The 23,915-nt window shown below is 36.8% G+C and overlaps 2 protein-coding genes across 4 annotated transcripts in view; one reads left to right on the top strand and one right to left on the bottom strand.

Moving 5' to 3' along the window:
* IFT140 (intraflagellar transport 140) overlaps positions 1–23,915 on the bottom strand; it is a 176,913-nt gene that overhangs the window by 46,287 nt on the left and 106,711 nt on the right. The window lies entirely within an intron of this gene.
* The window catches only part of TMEM204 (transmembrane protein 204), a 54,073-nt gene that overhangs the window by 19,634 nt on the left and 10,524 nt on the right, over positions 1–23,915 (top strand). For both annotated transcript variants that reach the window (XM_027862741.1, XM_027862740.1), the window contains one exon: positions 17,000–17,155. In XM_027862741.1, coding sequence (XP_027718542.1) covers positions 17,000–17,155 — 156 coding nt within the window. The remainder of the gene's footprint in view (positions 1–16,999; positions 17,156–23,915) is intronic.

Raw genomic sequence — 23,915 nt, 5'->3', positions numbered from 1 at the left:
TGGAATAGGAGATCAAGTGTAGGACTGGGGGACCCAACGATTCCCATTTCCTTTAAATGTTAAGTGTTTCAAGTCCTGGCATAAGATAGATTTCCAGATTTTCACCAGATCTCCCTCATACCTTTGATTAAGTAGCCTGAGTATCCTAGCCATAGTATACTAGCCATTTGCTGATATTCACACCAGAGCTCCAGTTTCCTATCTAAAGAAAGTACAGCACAGCCGGTTTGACTAAAAACTGACATTTTCAGTACAGCTATCTGGACCAATGCAGGGGTTTACATGTTTTAAAATGAACAAAATATATAACCTAAAATCAGAGGAACAAAGTGCAGACTCTGCATCTTGAAGGGTGACTATGAGGAAAAATGAAGCCTATTAGGTAGAAGTCCACATTAAAATGTCTATGGCCTCTCTACATAGTTAAAACACCTCTGAGAAAAGTTTCAGACAGTGGTCATTTTTTAAAAACAAATGCTACAAAGTTGCTTGGAGAAATAACTTTTTTCTTATTCTAAGAAAATTATAACTATATTACATGATTCCGATTCCAAATGAACTGAAAAGAAACCTTTTAATTAATTTAATTAAATCAATTCAAAGCTTGCTCATGATTCATTTCTCCCATCAGAGGAGTAACAAAGTAGGAAATTATTAAAGTTGAATCTATACACATGCCCCAAATATTCTCAGACAAAGAGAGAATAAACATCTAGTTGGAGACAGCCTGTGCATCCTCTTACAGTGTGAGAGAATGCAGGAAGTCAGTCCTTATATTCCATGATGCAGGAAAAGGACAAGAGGGGAAGTAGTTCAGAAAGTCAGCACAGAAGGGAACTAAATGTGATGCACACAAATGAGAACACTGCCTGTAGGTTTTCGGCCACTTCCTATCCAGAGTTCTCAGCAGCAAAGCAGAACTAGACAGAAGCACTGCTCGTTGAGTATTCTCAAAGAGTGAAACCTGGATCCATTACCAACAATATGTGAGTGATTGAACAGATTCTGCTATCACCTAAGTACCATCAATGATATAAAATGGCAAGGCCAAGGCTGTAGTGAGGTCTTGGAAGGAAATCATTTATTGGAAGATGAAGCCACAAGGAGAGTTTGAACTACAGGGTAGCAAATATGAAGATGATCCATGACAACCCAAACAAGTTGTTTTTGTTTTTTAAACACAGAACTTAAAAGACAGCACATATCCAAGGGATAGTCAACTCTTCAACATACACAAGATAGCAAACCTGATATAATGTTTAAAAAAACCTATAAATAGATAGAAGAAATTTATTTCAGAAAGGACTGTCTGATATGCTATGATGAAGTATAGGCAGACTGAATATGAATGAAAAGCCACCTACATGGATAATTAGCCTTACTTATATAAAACAGTATGCTTAAGTAAACTAAAAAAATAACCTAACTCCAAAGCTTATCTTACATGTTATTAATTCTATACATTAATATGTCAATATAGTCAAAGACTCTTTAGTGTGTAAACAATTCAATTCAGCAAAATCTACTGAAGGTTTAATTCTATACACAAGGCATCCTTGCTACATGCTGGGGAGATAGAAAAATGAGTAAAATATAGTCTCCTGTTCTTATGGCACTTAAAATGCAGATGGGGAGTTAGGATAAGTACATGCATAAATATAATACAAAACAAAATATGAATCCAATGAGAGAGTTTACTGCTACTATCTTACATTTTTATAATATCTGACAGTTTTAGATATGTTTTTACATCCAGTATATCATTTGATACAAAGTAACACGGAGGTTCAGAGGAGGATTAAGGTCACAGCCAACTGAGTCCAAGAAGGGCATCATAAACAAAATAGCATTTGAGATAGATAGAACTGCAAGAATAGGTAAGATTTTGACAGAGATGGAGGGGAGAACATCCTAGTGGACAAAATGGTGTTAGCAAACATGGTGAGGTGAGATAAATAATAAAATTATATAATTTTATAGTTAAGCAGTTCAGTTTTACTACAATTTCCAGCAAATATAGTGAAGGAGTATGAGGAATAAGACTGAATAGCTATACTTTGGAATTGCATCATAGAAGTCCTCACTGGTCAGACTAAAGAGTCTGGATCTTATCCTATAGACAGTAGGAAGTAATCGAAGGTTTCAGGGCCAAGGGTGACCTGACCAAGCATTAGGAAGTTTAATCTGTCAATGCTAGTGAGGAAGATAGGCATTCATTAATTCAATAATCATTTATTTAATGCCCACTTAGGCCACACTATGTCAAGTGAAGGAAAGACAAAGATGAAAGTGAAACAATCATTACCCTCAGGGAGCATATAGTCTTAACTGGAAGAGACAATGTGTAGTGTTTTGTGTGTGTGTGTGTGTGTGTGTGTGTGTGTGTGTGTATGTATATGTATATGTGTGTGTGTATATATATATGTATATATATAGAGATATGAAAAACACACATTAAGTAAAATCATTCCTAGGATACTGTTGATAGAGCTGTGAATTGATCCAGTTGTTCTGGAAAATAATTTTGCAGATAATATGATGATATACTTAGAGAACCCTAGAGAATCAACTAAAAAACTAGTCAAAACAATTAAGAACTTTAGCCAAGTTCCAGGATATAAAATAAACCTACACAAATCATTAACATTTCTGAATATTACCAACAAAACCCAACAGGAAGAGCTAAAAAGAGAAATTCCATTTAAAATAACTGCAGACTATATATAATACTTGGGAGTCCATCTGCCAAGACAAATATGGATACAATTACAAAACACTTTTCACACAAATAAAAGCAGATCTAAGCAACTGGAAAAATATTAATTGCTCACAGGAAGGCCACTCCAATATAATAAAAATGACAATACTGCCTAAATTAATTTACTTGTTCAATGCCATGCCAATCAAACTACCAAAGAATTATTCTATAGAGCGAGAAAAAATAATAACAAAATTCATTTGGAGGAACAAAAATATCAAGGGAATAAATTAAAAAAAAGGGGGAAGGAAGGGAGCCTAGCAGTACCAGATCTCAAACAGTACTACGAAGCTGTAATCCTCAAAACAATTTGGTACTGGGTAAAAAAATAGGGAGAATGGTAAGTGGAAGAGATTAGGCACACAATATACAGAAGCAAATGAGCAGTTACCAAGTGTTTAATAAACCCAAATATCCCAGCTATTGGGATCTATCTGACAAAAACTGTTGGGAAAACTAGAAAGGAGTGTGGCAGAAACTAGTCACAGACCAACATCTCACACAGTATATCAAGATAAGCTCAAAATGGGTGCATGATTTTCAACATAAAGGGTGATACCACAAGCAAATTAGTGTAATAGGAAAGAAATTGCCCATCAGATCTGTTGATAGGGGAAGAGTTCATGACCAAACCAGAGATAGAGGGGGTCACAGGAAGCAAAATGGATAATGTTGATTACATAAAATTAAAAATTTTGGCAGAAACAAAATCAATCCAGTTAAAATTAAGAAAGCAGGAAACGAGAAAAATCTTTACAGCAAATTTCTCTGATAAAGGTCTCATTTGTAAGATACAGAGAGAACTGAGTCAAATTTTCAAGAATAAGAGCCATTCCTCAAAAAAATTTGGGGAATGGCTGAATAAGTTATGGTATATAAATGTGATGGAATACTACTGTGCTGTAAAAAATGATGACAAGGATGGTATTCAGAAAAACCTGGGAAAATCTCCATGCTTTAAAAAATAAATTTTTTTAAAAAGAAAAGGACTTGAAACAGTCTAAAAGCAAGGAAGAAATTCACTACAATAATAGAGAAATGTCTGCTTTATAGGCAGAGTTAGGCTTTTGTGGTGAGGATTTTCTTAGCATCTTCTCTTGGCCTCTGTCCTGTCCTGTCTCCAGTTTCCCCTAGGAGTCTTAAAGCCCTTTTCTATTTGGTTCGGGAATCTGACATGGTCCAGGAACTCGTCCACTTGGTCTGGAAATTCATTAGAGTTCACTTAGAGGAAGCTGGTGAAATGCATAGAACATTGGGTCTGGAGTTGGAAAGACCCCGAGTTCTAATCTGGCCTCAGAAACTTACTAGCTTAATCCCTCTTTGCCTCAGTTTCTTCAACTATATAATGGGGATAATAGCACCTACCTGGCAGGGTTGCCGTGAGGATCAAATGAGATAATATTTCTAAAGAGCATTCAGCACAGTGCCTGGCACACAGTTAGGAGCTATGAAAATGCTTGTTCTCCCCTTCCCTATTCCCCCTAGCTTGGTCCATGAACTCCTGCCATGTCACAGCTGCTGGTTGTAGCCTTGTCTGGTCCTTGCTTACAGGAACCCCTTCTACTTGCTCAGATTCAGTTACTACCACACATCAGCCAAGGCTGAAAACATATGCTACATTCCACCACCCACAGTCTCCCACTATTGCAAAGAGGCAATAGGGTGCATTTTCTCAACTGTTCTCTGGGGCCAAGTTTTTTCAACATAATTGCAAAGAATTCGGTTTCAGTATTTTTGTGCTTCCCATTTACACTGTTGTGGTCATTGTGTATGTTGTTTCCCTGGTTTTGTTTCCTTCACTCTACATCAGCCCATACAATTAATTTTTCCCATGTTTCTCTGAATTCTTCATATTCAGCATTTTTTATGGTACAATAATATTCCATGACATTAATGTGCCATTATTGGCTAAACCATTTCCTAATCGATGAGGATCTACTTTATTTCCATTTCTTTGTTGCAATAAAAAGAGCTGCTATGAATATTGGTGTATATGAGCTCTTCTTTTCTTTCTTTGATATGCTTAGTGGATATTTTAGTTATTCCAAATTGCTCTCTACTTGGACCAACTACCAATTTCCATTGCAAAATTTAATATGATTGGTGGTGCTCTCATTTTGTGTGGTACCTTTACATTATCCAGGCTCATCCTGGGAAAAAGGAAGAACAAGTCCCTTTGTTACTGAAGGCAGGCTAAGGAGCCTCAGGCTCTCCTTCATACAATTTCCAGCCTTTGCAGTGCAGAGGAAAACAAAAGCTACTTTGTAGATGTGTGATTCAGAAGGGAAAAGAAAGCAGCCAATTTTGTGTATTTTTAATTGTAATATATACACCACGATGACTGCACAACATGAAAATGTGGCAAGCACATTATGTTGAGTAGCTCACTGCTGGGTCAGTCAATCCTTTTCAACTCCTGGGTACTTTTTCTATGCTATGATCTATGGATTTTCTTTAGCAAAGTATAGAGAGTACCCAAAGGGTTGTATTTCGTTTGCAACATTCCAAAAGGTACTGGGTGTGGATTTGGAATTCTCTGCAAATGGCTGTACTTAACGAAAAATAACCTCAGTGAAATGAAATTAATTTGAATTCATTTCCTGCAGCCTACGCATTCACAGGATCACAGACTTAGAGGTGGAAGGGATCATATCTGCCATCTCAGCCAACCCTATAATTTTACATATCGGTAATTGATCAAGTAAAGGGAAGTGATTCAGCCAGGGTCACATACAACTCATCTAAAGCAGGATTCAAACTTGGGTCCTCCCGACTCCATTTCCAGCACTCTACCACTCCACCATGTGGTCTCTCTTTAATTAACTTATGTTACAATTACAAGAAAGAGAAATGGGTAAGTCTGTAGATCATAAAGAGACTGCATGACACAGCAAAAAGAGCCATGGACTGGAGGCAGAGGACTTTCTGATTTTGATTCCCGGTTCTGTCACTTTCTACCTGTTTAAGTTGTCCAATTCAAGTCAACAAACACTTATTAAATACTACGTGCAAGCTGCGTGTTAGGTGCTAGTTAACCGCTGAGTTTTTGTTTTTTTCCATCTCTAAAATAAGAATGACAATGTTGCATTAACTACCTCATAAAATTGTAATAAGATGAGCATTTTTAAACATCAAGTGCTTCCAGGATCTCCATCGGCAGGGCATTTTCTCTGGCTCATCCCCATGCCTGGAATGCTCTGCCTCCTGGCTTCCTTGGCCTCCTTCTGGTCACAGTCAAAGTCCCACCATCCACCAAAAGCCTTTCCCAGTCCTGCCTTCTCTCTGAGATGGTCTCCATTTTATCCTGTAAACATCTTGCTTGTGCAGAGCTGTTTGTATGCTGTCTCCTCCATTTGACTGAAAGCTCCTTGAGAACAGGGACTGTCTTTTGTATTTCTTTGTACCCCTAGTGCTTGGCACATAGTAGGTGCTTAATAAATGCTTGTTGACTTGACTATAATTTTGTTGGTACTTCCTCAACCAACTCTGATGACACAACCTCTAAATTCAGTATGTTGTTTTTGGAGAATTGTTGTAGTCAAAAAAACTATAGTCATCACCTTCCTGTGATGAATCTCTATGAGCTTAACTGGTCAAATCCTCAGACAGATATACAGTACAGCACTGAGGCCATATTGTAAACTATAAAGAACTATGTAAATGTGAACTACTATTACTATCATCAAAGTTGTCCCAAAGACTTAAGTGTATTTATGTCATGATGTCAACAAAGCCCAAGTAAACAAGTAAAAAGCTTGGGGAGGCGGGGAGGAACACTGGGGTTGAGATTCTATCTCTTGCCTCAAGAGGCGTGATGGCTATCCTACTACATGCCTAGCTTGAACTCCTTCATCCTCAACTCTTACAGTTCTTTATTTCATTCAAGATCCAACTCAGGTGGCACTCCTGTAAGCCTTTCCTGATCCTTCTGGTTGTTAGTGTTCTTTCTGTCTTCAAATTATATTGTATTTACATAGGTAATATCAATGTCGTCTCCCCCATTGGAAGGTAAGTTCCTTGAGGGCAGGAACACTTTCATTTTGTCTTTGAATTCTTCAGCACCTTGAACACAGTAGTGCAATTTGGCTGAAGCAGAGACTGAACAAAGAAGCATGGCATCAATCAAGTCTGGAAAGGTGTATGCCAAAGCCAGCTGTGAAGAGCTTCTTATTCTATAAGCAACAGGGAACCACTGAAACTTTTTGAGAAGGGGAGTGACATAGTCAGACCAAAGATTCATCTTTGTAGCCAAATGGATTATGTATTGTAGAGGAGATGGATTCATTAACTGTTCTGACAAAAGTATACATTTAATTAAATAAAAGAGGATGGTGAGTGGAAAAAAATAAGATTCTTCTTTCTCTCAGTTAAACAACCTGAATGTTTAGACCATGAGGCCATAAGTAAAGAAATCAATCAACAAATATTAAATATCTACTATGTGCTAAACAAATATACAAAAGTGAGTCAGTCTCTGCTTTTATGGAACTTACATTCTATTCACCTTGTGAGAGCATAGTTTAATTGTGAACCAAGTACCCGAGAAGAAATAAACAACTTTTTTGAGTGCTACCTAAACCTAAACCTATAAAATGATAGAAATGTCATTCCTGACTAAGAAGTTGAAGTCTTGTGGAATAGAACCTAAAATGACATAAATGTGGATTACCGTTTATCCCATTGTTCTGTTCAATTAAGAAACTGTAGTTCTAGAGAAAACAGAATTTGAATACATGCCTTATATCCCATATCAGTATCCCTGTGGACTCTTATTTTAGCTTTCTTAGTCTGCAGTTCACCAATCTACAAAGCATTCAAAAAATGAGTAAATCTTACATTTGTGTGGATTTCTGTGAGGAGTCTGAGATGATCCTCATTGGGCCAGCAGATAATGATGGTCCGATCTATCGTATGTGTTTGGGAGAGACAGGTGAGAGAAAATGGAAATAGGGGAGTAGAAGATAGCTGGAGCTCAGAGCAGATGACCAGAACACCCCAGAGGGAAGCAGTTCTAAAATACAATGTGAGGAACAAGATAATCCTTACTTCATAGTCTACATGGGCAAAAGAATGCCATGACAGGAAGCAGCACAAAGCTGGGTCTGCGACTACGTGACTTTCACAAGGGCTCAATATAAATGCCTGTCCATCCTCAGTATAGGATTCACACAAACACATTTTCACCATGAAATACAGGGTGGCATCAAGGGCAATTTATATGTGGCTCAATGGGAACTTAAGGAAGGAGACTTTATGAGGTAGAAATGACAATTCGGACAATGCTCATTAACTCTGATTTTCCCAAGAAGCACTTGGTTACATTCAGTATACTTACAGGGTTAAAGATTTACTCTACTGGCACAAGGGTTACTTGAATGGGTAAAATTTCACTGGCAGGTAGTCTAACTTCAACCATCCAGTAAACTGCAGACAACTTCAAAGTTTTTTTTTCCTTTTGTTTGTCCAAAGGCCCCTAAGCAGTGAACAAACATGTCACTGAAGCTCATGCAGTTTGATTAGAAGAGAGCTTCTCAAATCTTTACTTAATGTGTACTTATTCTTACTTTTGATATACTCTAACAAACTTGCTTATTTGATCTGCCAGCCCAAAGCAGATTAGACACAGCAAATCAAAAGGAAGGAGGTGCTGCTAGAGCAAAAAATAAAAGCCAACAGTCTAAAAGTGAGGAAGAGATAGAAAAATATGATCTGAGAATTTAAAAAGCAAAACATTATGCACCCCATTTAGTGTAGTGGCAAATAGGTGTACATATCTCAATAATCTCTGAGAGTCTCATTGTATTGTGGTTTTGTCCTAGAATGGCAATCCTGAGTCATCAAGAAAAGATTCAGAGGCAGCTAGGTGGAGCAGTGGATAGAGCATCGGCCCTGGAGTCAGGAGGACCTGAGTTCAAATCCGGCCTCAGACACATAACACTTACTAGCTGTGTGACTCTGGGCAAGTCACTTAACCCCAATTGCCTCACCAAAAAAAAAAAAAAAAAAAAAAAGAGAGAGAGGAAAAAAAAGAAAAGATTCAGTTAGGTTGAGTATACTGTCTTTGAGAAAGCAGAAAAATAGTAATATATTTTAGAAAGATTTACATCAATATGGTTAAACATTTGGAAGCTTTGACAATTAAAAAGGTAAGCTTAAGTTATATGGAAAATTCACATATGTGGAATATCTTTCCTTAAATGACGCAAGATAAACAAGATGTTGCCATATTTTGATACACAGTCTCTCCATTATTAAACTTTTAATCTTATTGCAATTGGGGGCATTATTGATGAATAAGTTTTAATAACCTACGGATGATAAAATGACAGTGTAGCAGAAGCATTAATAAATGTGAAAAATATATTTGAGTTGGGACAAGAACTTGGAAAAGAGGTCAGGGCTAGAGATATAGAGGTGACAGCTAAAAGCTATGAAAGAATGCATCTAGAAAGGCAGAAGACCATAGAATGGAAGGACTTTTAGACTGTAGGAAAAGTAAGAGAAAGCAATGAAGGAGACAAGAGTTCCTGGTACCCACAGCAGTAGTTATGTGAGGCCATTGGAAAAATTCCACCCTCACCCCTTGACCCCCAGATCAACCACTGCCACTTAGGTGGCAGATGTCCTCAGAGGGCCAGCTCTAGGGTAATGTGATCTGTGAGTAAGAGCCCTGTCTTCTCCCCTTTCATTTTGGGTAGAACAGAGTAAGGCACACAAGGATGAGAAGGCATGGGTGGACTGTGATCTCTATCACAGATTATTATTACATTTCCCTTTCCCTCAAATCTACTCCTCTTCCAAACTTCCCTATTACCATGGAGAACACCACCCTCCTTCCGGTTGTCCTGGTTCTCACAATCTCAGTAACACCTTACCTCCTCATTTTCCCTTAACCCACCTATCCAATCAGTTGACAAAATCTTGTTTCTACTGCAATAATCGCCCATATCTGGCCCCTTCTCTCTACTAGCATCGCCACTAATCCACGTTCGACCTCTCATCAATTCTCTCCTGGACAATTTCAAAAGCCTAATAGATCTCTCTGCCTCAGTTGCTTCTCCTCTTCAATCTTTCTTCTATATACTGCCAAAGCAATTTTTCTAAAGCACAAACCATTCTCCTCAATAAATTCAAGTGTTTGCCTATAGAATCCTGGATCAAAAATGATTTCACCTTTACCTCATCTTTTTAGTTTCTATTTTTTGGTAAAAGTTGTATAATGTACATAATTATTAGTAGAGTAGTACATGCACATAACCTACAAGTAAATTATACATATACATAAAAGTAAGTACACAAAAACACATACACGTAAATATATACACATGCTGTGTATGCTCAAACAATTTTTACTCTTGGGGTACACGATGAAACAAAAGGTTAGATACTGCCATAATATCCTATAGTTCAGGTGTTTTCTCCCTAAATCAAACCTAGAGAAACTTGAATGAACTGATGAATAGTTAAGTGAGTAGAACCAGGAGAATAATTTATGCTTCAACAATAATGAAAAAGTAAACAACTTTGAAGGACTTAAGAATGATAATCAATGTAATGACCAATCATGATTTCACAAGACTGATGATGAAGCATGCTTCCCATATACTGGGAGAGAAGTAACAGACTGGAGGTGCAAAATGAGATACACATTTTCTGACACAGCCACTGTGTGGATTAATTTATACTTGTGGATTGGTTTATCCTTGTAACAAGGGAGGGTTTCTATTTAGGGAGGAAGTTGTGGAAGAAAGAAGTAATAAGGTACTGACAGTGATGTAAGAAAAGAAAAGAAAAACATTAATGAAATATATTAAAATACACAAAAGTTTGGGAGGAAACACAGACAAGCAGAGCAGTATTGTTACTGTCATGAAATCTGATATACACTTAAAATGCAAATTATATATAACAGAAGTATAGAAGTTCATAATTTTGTATAGAATTATGTTTTGTCATTCTTTGAACACTAAAATGTTCATACTTGCTGATATTTGTTAAGCTCATAATAATAAAGACTTTAAATGAAAAATGACATTCACAGATCCTTCTTTTAGCTACACTCATATTTAGAACCACAATTCTAATAACACTGGTATAAAAATAAGATACCTTCAAATTTAAAGTCAGCTGCTTTACAAAGAAGGAAAGTTTTTATAATTAAAAAATTTATCCTATCATATAAAATACCAAATAATTCCTACCCTATCTTATGTGATCATTTCAGTTTCTCAAACCTCTGAAATTCACAAATTGATGTTAGAAATTTAGCTAGATTTCTTTCTTCCTAACATTTCACTGAGGAATAGAGTTTTGATGTAGGCTAAGCAATACAAAAGAGTACAGTTTTGGAGAGAGCATTTGTAGACATAATGGACTGAAGAAAGGGAGCCAATGGTGGGAGGGAGAGGTCAAAAAGGGAGCTAGAACGGCTTCAGAATTCTTCCTTAACCTACTTTTGTATTATAAATCCACAATTCTTCTACCTTTCTGAGCATCTACTCCTTAGTTGGACCATATCTGGGAATAAAAAATAAATTTTATTTAAAATAGTTTTTCTTTTTCTTAAATTGTCTTATATTTAGTATGTGGTTATCATTGAAGAAATATATTATTAGAAAAAAGGGTGATTGGTTATGCAGTGGAAATGAGAGGCTGGATATGGTGCTACACACCTGGGGTACCTCCTACTGGCTAAGGTTGGTGGATCCCTTCAGGAGTCCTGAAGTAGGGCTAAAGTCAATCAAGTGTCTGCTCTAAGTCTGGCACCAATATTGTGAGCCCCTGAGAGGAGGCGAGGGACTGAAGGAGAGAGCAGGCTGCCTAAGGAGAGGAGACGTGAGCCAGGTCAGAAACTGAGCAGGTTATGTGCTGATCAGCAGTGAGGTCCAGCCCGTTGAGTGGCCATTGTACTCCCACACCAAGAGACCCAGTCTCAAAAAATAGGGAAAAAAAAAAGAAAAATGACGTGTTCCATGATATACCTATGTGTTCCATTCATGATATCAAGAGATCTTAGAACAGTTGTCTCTAAACTGGAGAATGTAAGATGGTTCTCTGGCATGCAGGAAGAAAATACTAGAACTTCTATTTATAAATATATTTTACCTGTAAAAAATAAATTATTTTACAAATATTTAATACAGTAATTGTCACTGGTGCCTTCATTTAGTTTATAAGTCAAATGGTTATGTGTCACATATGATCTATGAGTTACCCTGAAGGAAGAGTAGGAATGCTACAACATAGATTGACAGTGGAGCCCTCATTGATTCTTTCGTTTTCGATATATTCTCATGTATCGCACAATTCATAAATATCTGAGTATAAGTAGATCTACATATTATATTATCTAGTTTTTAGTAACCTAAGTTCAAAGAATGGTCAAGTGACCTAGGGAGTCCGGCAAAGAAACTTCAGATTGAAGATGACATTAATGTGAGCTGGGTTGAACAATAAGAAAATGGTTGAGCAGACATTTTTAGTACAAGCCCTTTATCAGTCAAATTGTAAAGAAAAAACAAGAAGTCAGTCAAAAAATTCAAAATTATCAAGTAGATTACATATACTGTTGTTAATGATGAACCTTGCCCTAAGTGGATATTATGCCTTAATATATTATTAGCTAATAGCGTAAAGTCATTTTGATTAGCAAGACATTAAAAAATTAAACTTTTGTTGCCTATATAGATTCATATATGTACACTTTAAAAATCTGGAACAGAGTCCTCTATCCTATTTAAAAATCTTCCAAATGAAGCTTTTCAATGGGTTTTAAACCCATTTGTAAAAATAAAAAATGCAATACTTTCCAAATACTTTACAAGAACAATTGATTAACATCTAAGAATATGGAAATTTACCAGCAGTATTTCAAGAAAACTTTTGCATAGGTGGTGGATGGGATTAAAAAATGAGCTTCATGATTTCATAAGTACATCCAACAATGTACTTCTTTCATTTGGTTCTACATTATCTTTGTGAGGTTCTATTTTATTTTGATTTTGCCCTTTATCTAACAGTCATTAACAAGTATCAAAATAAACTAAACTTAGAATGAGACTTCTAAATTATTGTATCAAAGTGTTAAACCAAGATTTTCTAAAAATATTGAAACAATTAAATTTCTCTCATTAAAATGTTAATAATGATAGTATCTTACATGATACCAAAATGTTTTTGTACTGTTAATAAAATTTAAATTGTTTAGGATACTATTTATTTCATCTTCATATTATCCTTTAAATTTCTATTTTTGTCTATGTTTTATAGTGAATACAACATGAATACAGTAGCACATTTATAAATAAACATACATATATTGGGGGTGTATCCTTAAACATTTTTTGATAGAGGTAATTTTTAAAAATTGGAAATCATAGATCTAAAGGAAGGCCTGTAATGATGTGCAGGTACCCTGTGGAGGATTTTTGGGAAAGTATGGACAAGGGTTACACAAGATAAGCAAGCATGGATGGGGTACCCTTTGTTCCACTGGAAGGACTGCCTACAAATGAGATCACAAATCCATCAAAATATACAAATATATGGGGAAAATATGATAGCTTAATCAGGTGTTATTTATCAATCAACCAACATTTTCCCATTACATATAATGTGTTTTATTGGAGAGATAAGGTATTGGGACATACCAAGAAGAATAAGACATAATTCCTTCTCTAAAAAAACATTACACTTTCAGTTGAGGAAATAGGAATAACATAAAGAGATAAATATAACTGTATGAAGCAATGTGAACCTTAAGTAAATTATCTAGGTAAATGCTATGGGATTTCTAAAGACAGAGACCTTTGTGGGCTGATATTGTCAGTAAAGTCTTCCATATATGGAATTTGAGCTGGGCACTGAAGGTAAGGCAAGATCTATATCAGCAAAGGAGAAGATGTGGGAAAAATATTATAGAAGGGAAAATTATATAAATAAAGGTGCTGATGAAAACGTTTCATATTAACTTTCACAAACACAGTTTAAGGTGTTCTTTAAAAATATCAAATGAGAAAGGAATAAAGTAACAATGTAAAATTTTAAGGAGGATTACATCATCTTGCCAAAATTTCTTTTAAAAAATTTATAAGAAATAGATTGGCAAAAAAAAAAAAAGTCATCGAGGAAAAGGAACAGAAAGGTCAGAAATGCATAGCTATTTATCTAGTCTTTTCTGGATTTTACTCAGACCTTTTGGTAAATTATTTTAAATTTTGGTCTCCATCCTCAAATCTTAGGTCCTCAAAAGTATTTGAGAAAAATTTCTGGGAAAACTGTTCCCAAACTTTGCCCAAGACAGCAATCTAGACCACCATTCTTCCTATGGAAAGTGATGTTCTTCTTCTGGGAATTTTGGAAGTAAAACAGTTTTGAGTTTCTTTGCTTTGATTCAGCATATGAAACCTTACTTTCTAAACTTCAATAAAGTGTTGGGAAATGTTATTTGAAATGTCCACATGACAATGCAGCATGACGTTCCACATATCTTCCCTAATGAGATTAAATAATCTACTTTAAGAGAGAGTTTTGGGATGGAAGTTCTAATATCTTTAATCATAAAGAGCAAGGCCAAGAATTCATTTAACTTATTTTTTTCTTCTTGATAGTTGTACAATTCTCATATGCCTACAGTCAAAGTCTGTTTCAGTAAGTTATGGGAGGTTGTGATAGAAGACAAACTGCCATCACATATTAAAACATCTCTGCAACCCAAGCAGTCAGGATTAGGAGTTAGACAATGTGGGTAGCTGTGTAGGGTACAAAATCAAGGGGTGGGATGAGGGGGTGGGAGGCAGGAGGGAAGCAACGAAGTCTAAGTCTTAATATTAACTTTAAAAATACATCCATTTTAATGCCAAAAAATCCAGACTTTGTGACATGTACTTATTTTATAATGTACCAAGCTGTACCTCAGTAATATACCTGGAAAAGGGGTCAGAGTTTCATATATGGGGGTTAGAAAGAGTCTAATCTTCAGGCCTTGCCTAGGATGCACAAATGAGTTGTATGATACATAAATGTATACTATTTTTTTTAGTTCATATTATAATGAACAGCGAGAATTCCTGTGATAAAGCAACCTCTATTGTATATTGCTTCTGTTACCCTCTATTAATTTAATGTAAACAAATTTTAAAATAACTTTTCTTCTAAAAAGAATTCACTGAATGTGTTACCTACTTTTCTGTTCTTGAGTAAACCTTTTACAGTGGGATCATCACGTGGTCCTGAGGCAAAGTATTTAGTATAATGTTACCAAATTTTTAGAGAAAAAGAAATTCCCATTTTGCCAGCATGAGATAACTTAACTTTGTGAACTTATTATTACTGAATGCATATGAGGTGATGCTTCTCTACTGCTTCTGGATAAAATATGAAATCCTTTGACATTTAAAACTTTTCATACAATCTGGCTCCATACTCTTTTCAAACTTTGTTGTGTGTGTGTGTGTGTGTGTATGTGGGTGTGGGTGGAGGGAGTTGTTAATATAACATGGAAATAAGGAGCTGATAACACAACTGTGAACATATTAAATGAAGTGAAAAGACATGTCTAGCTTTGTTATGCCTTCATGAAGTGTGAAAAAGTTCCTCTGATGGAATTAGAGGAGTAGCTGGCTATTAGCTGTGTGAAGACTGCCACAGCACTGGAGGCCTTTTGTTTCTCCAGAAGGGAGAAGCTCAGTGGAGTGTGTCCCCTGAGTCTCTACCAAAGGACAGAGGAGAGAACATTTTCATTCCTGCTTCTCCCCCATCCATTGAACCAAGGCAATTAGCAGGGGGACCTGTTCACTCACCAGGAGACACTGTATTCATCAGGGAGCAGTTCAGAGAGTTGCACAGCTCAAAGTAGGGAGACACAAACTCTCAAGGCAAACAAAGTCAGAAAAGCAGCATTTACAGAGGCAGGCAATTTCAAGAAGCAAAAACTAGCTATGGAAGACTAGCCCTGTCACTCAAGGTGTGTGTGTGTGTGTGTGTGTGTGTGTGTGTGTGTGTGTGTGTGTGTGTGTGTGTGTGTGTGTGTGTGTGTGTGCTAACAGTGTAGGTTAAACCTAAAAGTGTGTCATGCATACATTTTTGGGGAGGGCTGGTTGTTAAACACTGACTGGACCCCCATGGTGCTTGTAGTTTGTTCACAGCTGCCATATCCTTTCTTACTCTACCATTTTGGTAAATGCTCCCACTTTGAGTTCATTGTATCCACCATTGTTGTCAGGGAGAGCTCAGGAGTGTGGCTCCCACAGGAGCTGAGTGCCCCTCTCTTCCATGCTCCCCACATTGCACCAAACTGGCCTTCCTCCTGCCCCTCTTCGCTTCCCTCTGCCCTTCTTTCCTCCCAGGTTCTTCCAGGCTCAGGTCAGGAGCCCTCTGCTGCCCAGTGACTTTCCTGACACCTCCCAGTTAATCTTTTCTTCCTCTTGAAGTTATTTTGTATTTACTCTGTATAGGCTTTACCTTTGTCTACATCCTTGCTATATTCCCCAGTAAAGGGTAAGGTCCATGAGGACAGGACTGTTTCATTTTGTCCATTTCCCTCAGTGCTGACCATGGTGCCTTGCACACAGTAGGCAGTTAATAAATCCTCCTTGTATGACATTGAACTTATTTTGAATCATTGAATCATTTAAACTTGGGGTGACATTCTGTTTTCTTTTCTATTTTCCTATTTGAAAGTGGGTCCTCTTGTACTTTGAAAGGAAAGCGCTTGATCATCAGGGTGTAACAGCTGTGATTTTATCAAATCTTGATAAAAATAATAAAAATGGGCTATCCTAGGGTCTGGTAAATAAGAAGGTAACTGAGTAGAGGTGTCACTGTAGAGAGCTCATTGCACTTTATTAGAGCAAAGGTTACTAGCAGAGACGTATTAGTGGCATAAATAGTGAATGTTCCACTTCTAGAAGGTTGCTTATCTTATACAGAAATGTGCTTTGATAGTACCACTTGATGTAACAGAAACGATCTTCAACAGATTTCACAATATAAAAGGGAAAGGGTTTTGAAAAGAACAAGAAACTATGAAAACCTAAGAAGATGTTAATATTACTTTTGAAAGCATAATAATGAATTAGAAATCAATTATCAATAACTACTCGGAGCTGCAATAAAGGCCCAGGTTATACAGAACTTTCTTTGTAAGGCCAGCAACATTGAATTACTTCATCTAGTATTTCAGTTGGAGACCCAGTCTTTGGTCTAACGTAGTCCTCTTCTGTTTTGGTGTGTCCCTCACAGTGCAGTTTGATATGATGCGGGCCTGTAACCTGATTGCTACTGTTGCCCTCACTGCAGGACAGCTCATCTTTGTCATGGGGCTGATGGACTTGCCCATCATTTCACAGGACACCCAATGGTGGGAGGAAGCCATTGCTGCTGTATTCCAACTTGCAAGTAAGTACCTTACTTAATGATAAGGCAAGAATTGAAAACTACTTCATTCTGCAAGGATGAATGAATAGATTTGACACATACAGGAAAGGAAACTACTGGAAGTCTAAAACGAATCATTCTGGAAATAATGAAAGATATGAAAATAATTCCCAGGATCCTAGCTTTCTTGAGAAACCTTCTTTCTAAAAGGTCAGAATGTGGAGCACCTTTGAAAGTAGCCACTGAAGAATAATGAGGGACATACCAAATTCTAACACTATTTAGGACTGATGGAATTCATATGGTCATTTGTCAAAATTACATTTAGGTGCTATTGTTTCAGAATGGGAAAAAACCATTTCAGAATAGGAAAACATGGGAAAAGTTCTCTTCACAACTTAAACTGATTGTCTTATAGCACCACTGGTAGAGAAGAGGTGATTTTTCCTCTACCAATGAGAAATTTTCACGTTAAGGAGTTTGTATAACGCTGCAAATAGGTGTGTCCTGTTCTCCTTTTTTGGTGTAATATATATATATATATACACACATATATATATACACACATATATATACACACACACATATATATACATACATATATATATGTATTTTTTTTTTCTTTTTGCAGTCCCTGAAACAGCAGTATCTATCTCCCAAGAATGGTCTGGGGGGTAAGGAGACTGAAGGGGAAAGCCAAGAAAGAGCACAGTGTTGTAGCCTAGAAAGTTTAAGATACTTTCCCTGTGTTTGGTTTGTCTCTCTCTTTTAATGGCCCCACCATCACCCCCTGAGGCTCAATAGGTCTGTTTTGCCCAAAAAGGAAATGCATTTTGGCCCTCTTTAGACTTGTTGTTTCATTGACAAACAGTACAGTGGACAGCCATGTGCCTTTCTTCTATCAAACTGCTAATTTTAGACTGAAGTTTTTTTCCTGTGCTGGAGTCTGCTTTAAACAGAGTTAGAGAGAGACTGAAGGGCGCCAGGATATCCCGTCACAGGAGAAGGAAATGCCTGCTATTACCTGTTATGCAAGCTAAACCTTGAAATCCCTAGTGCTCGGGTGGGGAGATGGGGGGTAGGGCTGGAGAAGAAGAGTTGGAAGTGATTAATAAAATGTTAATAAAAATAGGAAGAGAGGAAAAAATACTTCACCATGAACTAAGTAGACTGAAAAAAAAAACCTAGAAGGTTGTAGGAAAGTTACAAGCCTCACAAATAGTTTATAGGATATTTCCAGAGGTTTCTAGGAGAACAGCAAAAAAATGTAAAGTTAGCCATCAAAGATGGCTTCATTTGTGGTTATGTAAGGGTCTTTCTGTTCATTGGAACTTCTTTTTCACTTTTGTGCAGATTTATCTAAATGTCATTTAAGTATACCCTAAGAAAAGCTTCTTTCTCTTGTGCGCTAGATGGAAGTAACTGTTATGTATGATTATGGGCATAATCTTATTTGACATTTAACATGTGCTAAATATAGCAAAACTGAATTATATTGACATTTACTTTGTAGGTACACATATGTCCTCTCTTCCCAACTTATAATCTCTATGACTGTAATCTTCATGAAGGCAGGAACAGTATCTTAAACCTATCTAGAATAATCTTGGCACATAATAGGTACTCAATAAATATTTGTTGTTGATAATTTTTAAATCCCTATAGAGGAAAAGAATCACACAAATCAATGTTGAGCTCTGCCTCTAATACTGTCAGGAAAACAAGAAGAGTAGGCAATGACATTTATGACTGATTAGAACCCTGTGTCCCTCAAACGTGCTGGCTACAAACCCAAGCCCATATCCAATGCAGGAGCCTCAAACTGTAGCTTCTCAAATATGTTTCTACTACTTTATCACTGAGTAATGGGATATCCAACTTTCTGCAATAGGAATACTCCCTCCCATCATCCTCCCTAATTCCAATATTTGGGTTCTCTTTATTCATATATTTCGTAATTTAAAAAATTTTGATCATGTCTTCTTTCAGCCATTGACTTTAAAGATAGGAAGAAGCTTTTCAAAAAATAAAGTCGAAATTCCTCAATATCTCTGGATCATTATAATTTTTTTTCTATACTTTTTTCCAGTTTCACGACTTTTCTAGATGTATGGTTTTAAGAAAGAACTATGTGCACTTAAAATGTATTTTGTTTATACATAAAGGTGGAATAAGATTTTATGTTTTGTTTCAAGATTTATAACATACAAGCTTTCCTTGGCTCTTCTGGCCAAAGTGGCACATTGAGGCGATCATCTTTAGGAGCAGTCTAGGACAACTCTTCACTCTCTTTTCTATGCTGCAAATGATAGTTCAGTGCTCTCCATGCTAGAAGGATAGTTTGGATTATTTTTTCCTGTGATGCCCACAGTGAAACTTGTCTGTCCATTTTCTGCCCGGTATGAGATCTTACAGAAGATGAGATTCATCTTTTGTTAATCAGAAGAAGTCAATGTCAGCTATAAACTTAGAGATTTAGTTGTAAACACTCTCTTCTAGGTTCTTTATAAATGTTCAGTACAAGACCTCACATCAATCACTAAAGAATATCGCTTTTATACTTTTCTATCCAGAGAAGTACTTTATTCCTTTTTTTTCCTTTCTCCCACCCAGTCCCCTATCCTAAAAAAAAAACTTTTTCCAATTCCATATAACTTTATTTTTAATAGTCTTTAGTGTGAATACATTTCTAAGGCTTTTTACAAGTTAAAATAAATTATGTCTACTGATTTTTTCTTGTCCACACAAGAAAGATCTGGTTCATACTCTGGAATAGACAAAGTAAATATAAAAGATTATTTTTCTCATCTTAACCGAACTAGCAAACATAACTAGGGACATCTTGGTCTCCACTTACCTACTAGAACTCTGTTTATTAGGTATCACAAGGACAATTAGGTTTACAGTGTCTACATCTACGCATGCTGGTAAAGAATTTTATACATTTTATTTTCCATTTGCTCTTTATATTTTGCTTCTCTAAATTCTGATCACATTTTCCAAATACTTCCTTTAAATACCAACTACGTTATTTTTTTTTCTCTCCCAAACATTCTTGGTATTTTTGAGTCTTAAATAGCTGCCATAAATCACCCAGAAGATGCTTTAGGACCCTTATGAAAGCATATGAGCTTATAAATTATTGTCCTCTAGTTTTTCCTTTCCAAGAATAATTCTCTCTAGGGAAAAACATTTGAATAAGAGCCATTATTTTGCTGCTACCATGTGCTGGAAAATTTCAGCCTGAGTAATGTTTTAAGAGATTGTTCTCTTCAATTAATATGCTGTGTTAATTAAGGTTCTCCTTGGAAACCAGTGTACTCCAACCAAATCACATTACTTGAAAGTGCTTTTAAAAGTTTTCATTTTTCTACTATTGTCATTCATAATATTGCTGCAATAAAGGCTTGACCGATCAGACCCAGCTGCTAATCATTCAGTGCTCAGGAGTGTTCCAGTCTTTCCGATGTATGCCACCTGCATATATATTTGACAATCATTCAAAAAGGATGACCCTCTGACAGAAAATGAAGCCCTAGGAAGTAGGCAGGAAGGAAAGGAGAGAGGAAGCTGTGTTGCTCCGGAGGCTGAGCTGTAATTCACACAACTCCAGGGCTTCAGGGCTTCCACACCTCCCAGCTCACAGGAAGAGAACTGTTAGCTGTGGAAAAATAAATTTATGAAGATAGAATCAATACCATGTGCAGAATTTCATCTATCAGTTCATAAATTTTTCCCTTTTTCCCTAAAATGGAGTAAATGTTGAAAAATCACCATCTGTCCCAGAAGAAACTGCTCTAGATATCTAAGACATGGAAAGGAAAGTGAAGCTTAATATAAAAAATAAGGTAACATGAAAGACTGAATGCTCAGCCCAGGCCCATCTTTCTTTTGTTTGTTCCCTTTCTCCCGGCCCACTTTATACAGGCATATAGTTGTTGCTGGGTTTTTTTGTTTGTTTTGTTTTGGTTTGGTTTTTTGCCAGCACTAAGTAAGTGAAAAAGCAAGCAGCTAATATCACCACAGAAAAGTAACATATGTAACAGTGCATATACTCAAATGACTACAATTTTATTTATACTAGACTCCAAGAGCAAATAAGAGATCAGGAATGTATGGTCGATGGGTTTAGAATCAGGCATACTGCTCTTACACGGTCTACCAAAAGATTTCACACCAGATTTTGACTAATACAAATATTTCCCCATTTGCTTAATCATACGGAAAGATCTGTACCATTATTTAATGATAATAACATTCTGTTAATTTCCTGCCACCCCAGCAGCTCACTTTCCTGCTTCAAGTCCAAACTTCTCTGCCTGGATTTTTGGACTATCTGTGATCTTGTGCTAATGTATGTGCAGAGCTTTATTTTTCACAATTTCCCAATATGCAGTCTCCATTCCAGCCAAGCAGTTCTCTTCATTGTATCTCTCCCTACTCCTCTATGTCACCATCATTCCATCTCCTTGTTTTTGTTCATGCCGTTTGCCTTGCCTGTTAGGTCTCCCTGCCCCTCTCCATCTGATTAAAACTTACACAATTTTCAAGACCCAATTTGAGACCTATCTACGTAAAATCTTCCCTGCTTAGTCCAGCCCACATTCACCCCTTTTATCTGAGCTCCTGTTGTATATGTCATAGAATCATTGAATCTTAAGCACTGGAAGGGACCTCAAAGGTCTTTTAGTCTAGGGATGCAGAACATGTGGTCTTCTAGGTCCTCGGGTATGGCCTTTTAACTGAGTCCAAGTTTTACAGAACAAATCCTTTTATTAAGCGGCTTTGTTCTGTGAAGTTTGGATTCAGTCAAAGGGCAGCACTTGAGGACTTAAAGGGCCACAGGTTCTCCACCCCTGATTCTAGTCCAACTCATCCCTGACCAACAGTCTGCTCTATAATATATCTGACAAGTGAGCTAGCCTTTGCTCGAAGATTTCTTGTGAGGGAATCTATTAGCTTCTGAGGCAGCTAAGTGATGGAGTGGATAGAATGCTGAGTTGGGAAGTCCTGAGTTCAAATCTGGCTTCAGACACTACTAGCCATGTGACTTTGGGCAAGTCATTTAACCTCCGTTTGCCTCAGGTTCCCTCAACTGTAAAATGGGGGTCATATCAGATGGGACAATATGTGTAAAGTGCTTAGCACAGTGCTTGGCACAGAGTAGGTGCTCTATAAAAGTTAGCTATTATTATTATTATTACTATTGTTGTGGGGCAGCCAATTCTACTTTCAGATGGCTGTTAAGTCAGTTCCTAATTTTTGTGTGTGTTATAAACCCTTTTGGCAATTTGGTGAAATCTTTGGACATACCCTTCTCAGAATAATGTTTTTAAATGCCTAACCTAAAATACACAGGATTACAAAGGAAACTGTACTGAAATATAGTTATCAAAATATTAATAAAAGCAAGTTGACAGATCTCAATTAAGAACCACTGCTCTAAAGGATTACAAATGAGCAAAGTCTGGAAGATGCTGACTTATTACATTTTAGATACCTTACAATGCTAAATTTAAAATACCATAAAATACAATGCTAAATTTAAAATGCTATATATACTAAATATAAAATACTATATATCTTAATAGTCACATATACTAAGACGCATTTTAAATGACATAAGCATTAAGTATTAATTCAAATGATCAAGGAGACTTTTTCTTCTTCATTCTAAAGAAAACTAGGATGTATTTGTGTGTGTGTGTAAATATAATGTTTAAAACCAAAGTTTTTAAAGTTTTTTACATACATTTTTCTAAAGAACCAAATGACCCACACAATAGGCCTGTACTCATTGGTACCCAGTCATGTAACTTGGCCACAGCAATTTGTTCAGCACGACTGATCCAACCGCCAAGAGAGACTAAGCCCCTTTCAGTGCACGCTACAGTACCCTTTGAGGAAAGCAGTGACCCGGCAGTGGTAAAAGACGGCACAACAAAGTCAGTGAATTCTTATTCCCTTAAGAAGAGAACGGTGGGAAAACCTCATGGTTCATGCTCTTCCTTCCTCCCATCAACTGTACTCTTATCATCTGTCACTCACTGATGGCTCCTTTTCTTCCTTTTCCCTTTCTCCTCATACTTTGTTCTGCTCTCATTCCTTTTGTCTTCTATTCTCCTGCTAGCTCTCAAACCCTCTTCCCCATCCTAACATTGTAACAGGAGAAACACCATAACAAGCCAGGAGAGTAGACAGGGTCACCAAAGGTAAAATGTCGCCTCTCACACCTTCCTCCTGAAGATGGGAATATAAGGAAGAAGGCAGAGCAGAGGCTTCTGAGTAGCAAGTCTCCCATCAAAGAATTCACCTTTGCAACCTACTGGAAGAACAGGACTGTCAACTGCAATGGAACACGTGTGTGTGTGTGTGTTGGAGGGCGGGGAGAGAGCAGTGGCTAAGTGGTCATGAATTGACTATTATTGGGGTAGAAACATATGGCAGTATTTAATTGTGCTTTGCCTGGGTATGTCTAACAGACAGAATAGACATAACAATAGAGCATCCTTCAAAATGAAGTATACACATAATAACCAAAAGAAAAGGGTATCCATATTTATTTTCTTCTCTTAGTACTTTGATAGTACCTTCCTCTGAGAAGACTTTAAGGTTATAAGGCCCTAAGTGGCAAAATTTTGTCTTCTCATTTTCAGTTTAACAGGAATTTATAGAGTTTTCACTATTGGCCCAACTCTGTGCTAAACACTGTGGAGAATAATGGACAAAGAAGTATAAGGCAAAATCACTGAATTTAAGATAGAGAGAGAAAGAGCTTATG

Source organism: Vombatus ursinus, unplaced genomic scaffold (assembly GCF_900497805.2).
Source record: "Vombatus ursinus unplaced genomic scaffold, bare-nosed wombat genome assembly UNPS02014770.1, whole genome shotgun sequence".
NCBI lineage: Eukaryota > Metazoa > Chordata > Mammalia > Diprotodontia > Vombatidae > Vombatus > Vombatus ursinus.
This window is presented reverse-complemented; position numbering and strand designations above follow the sequence as displayed.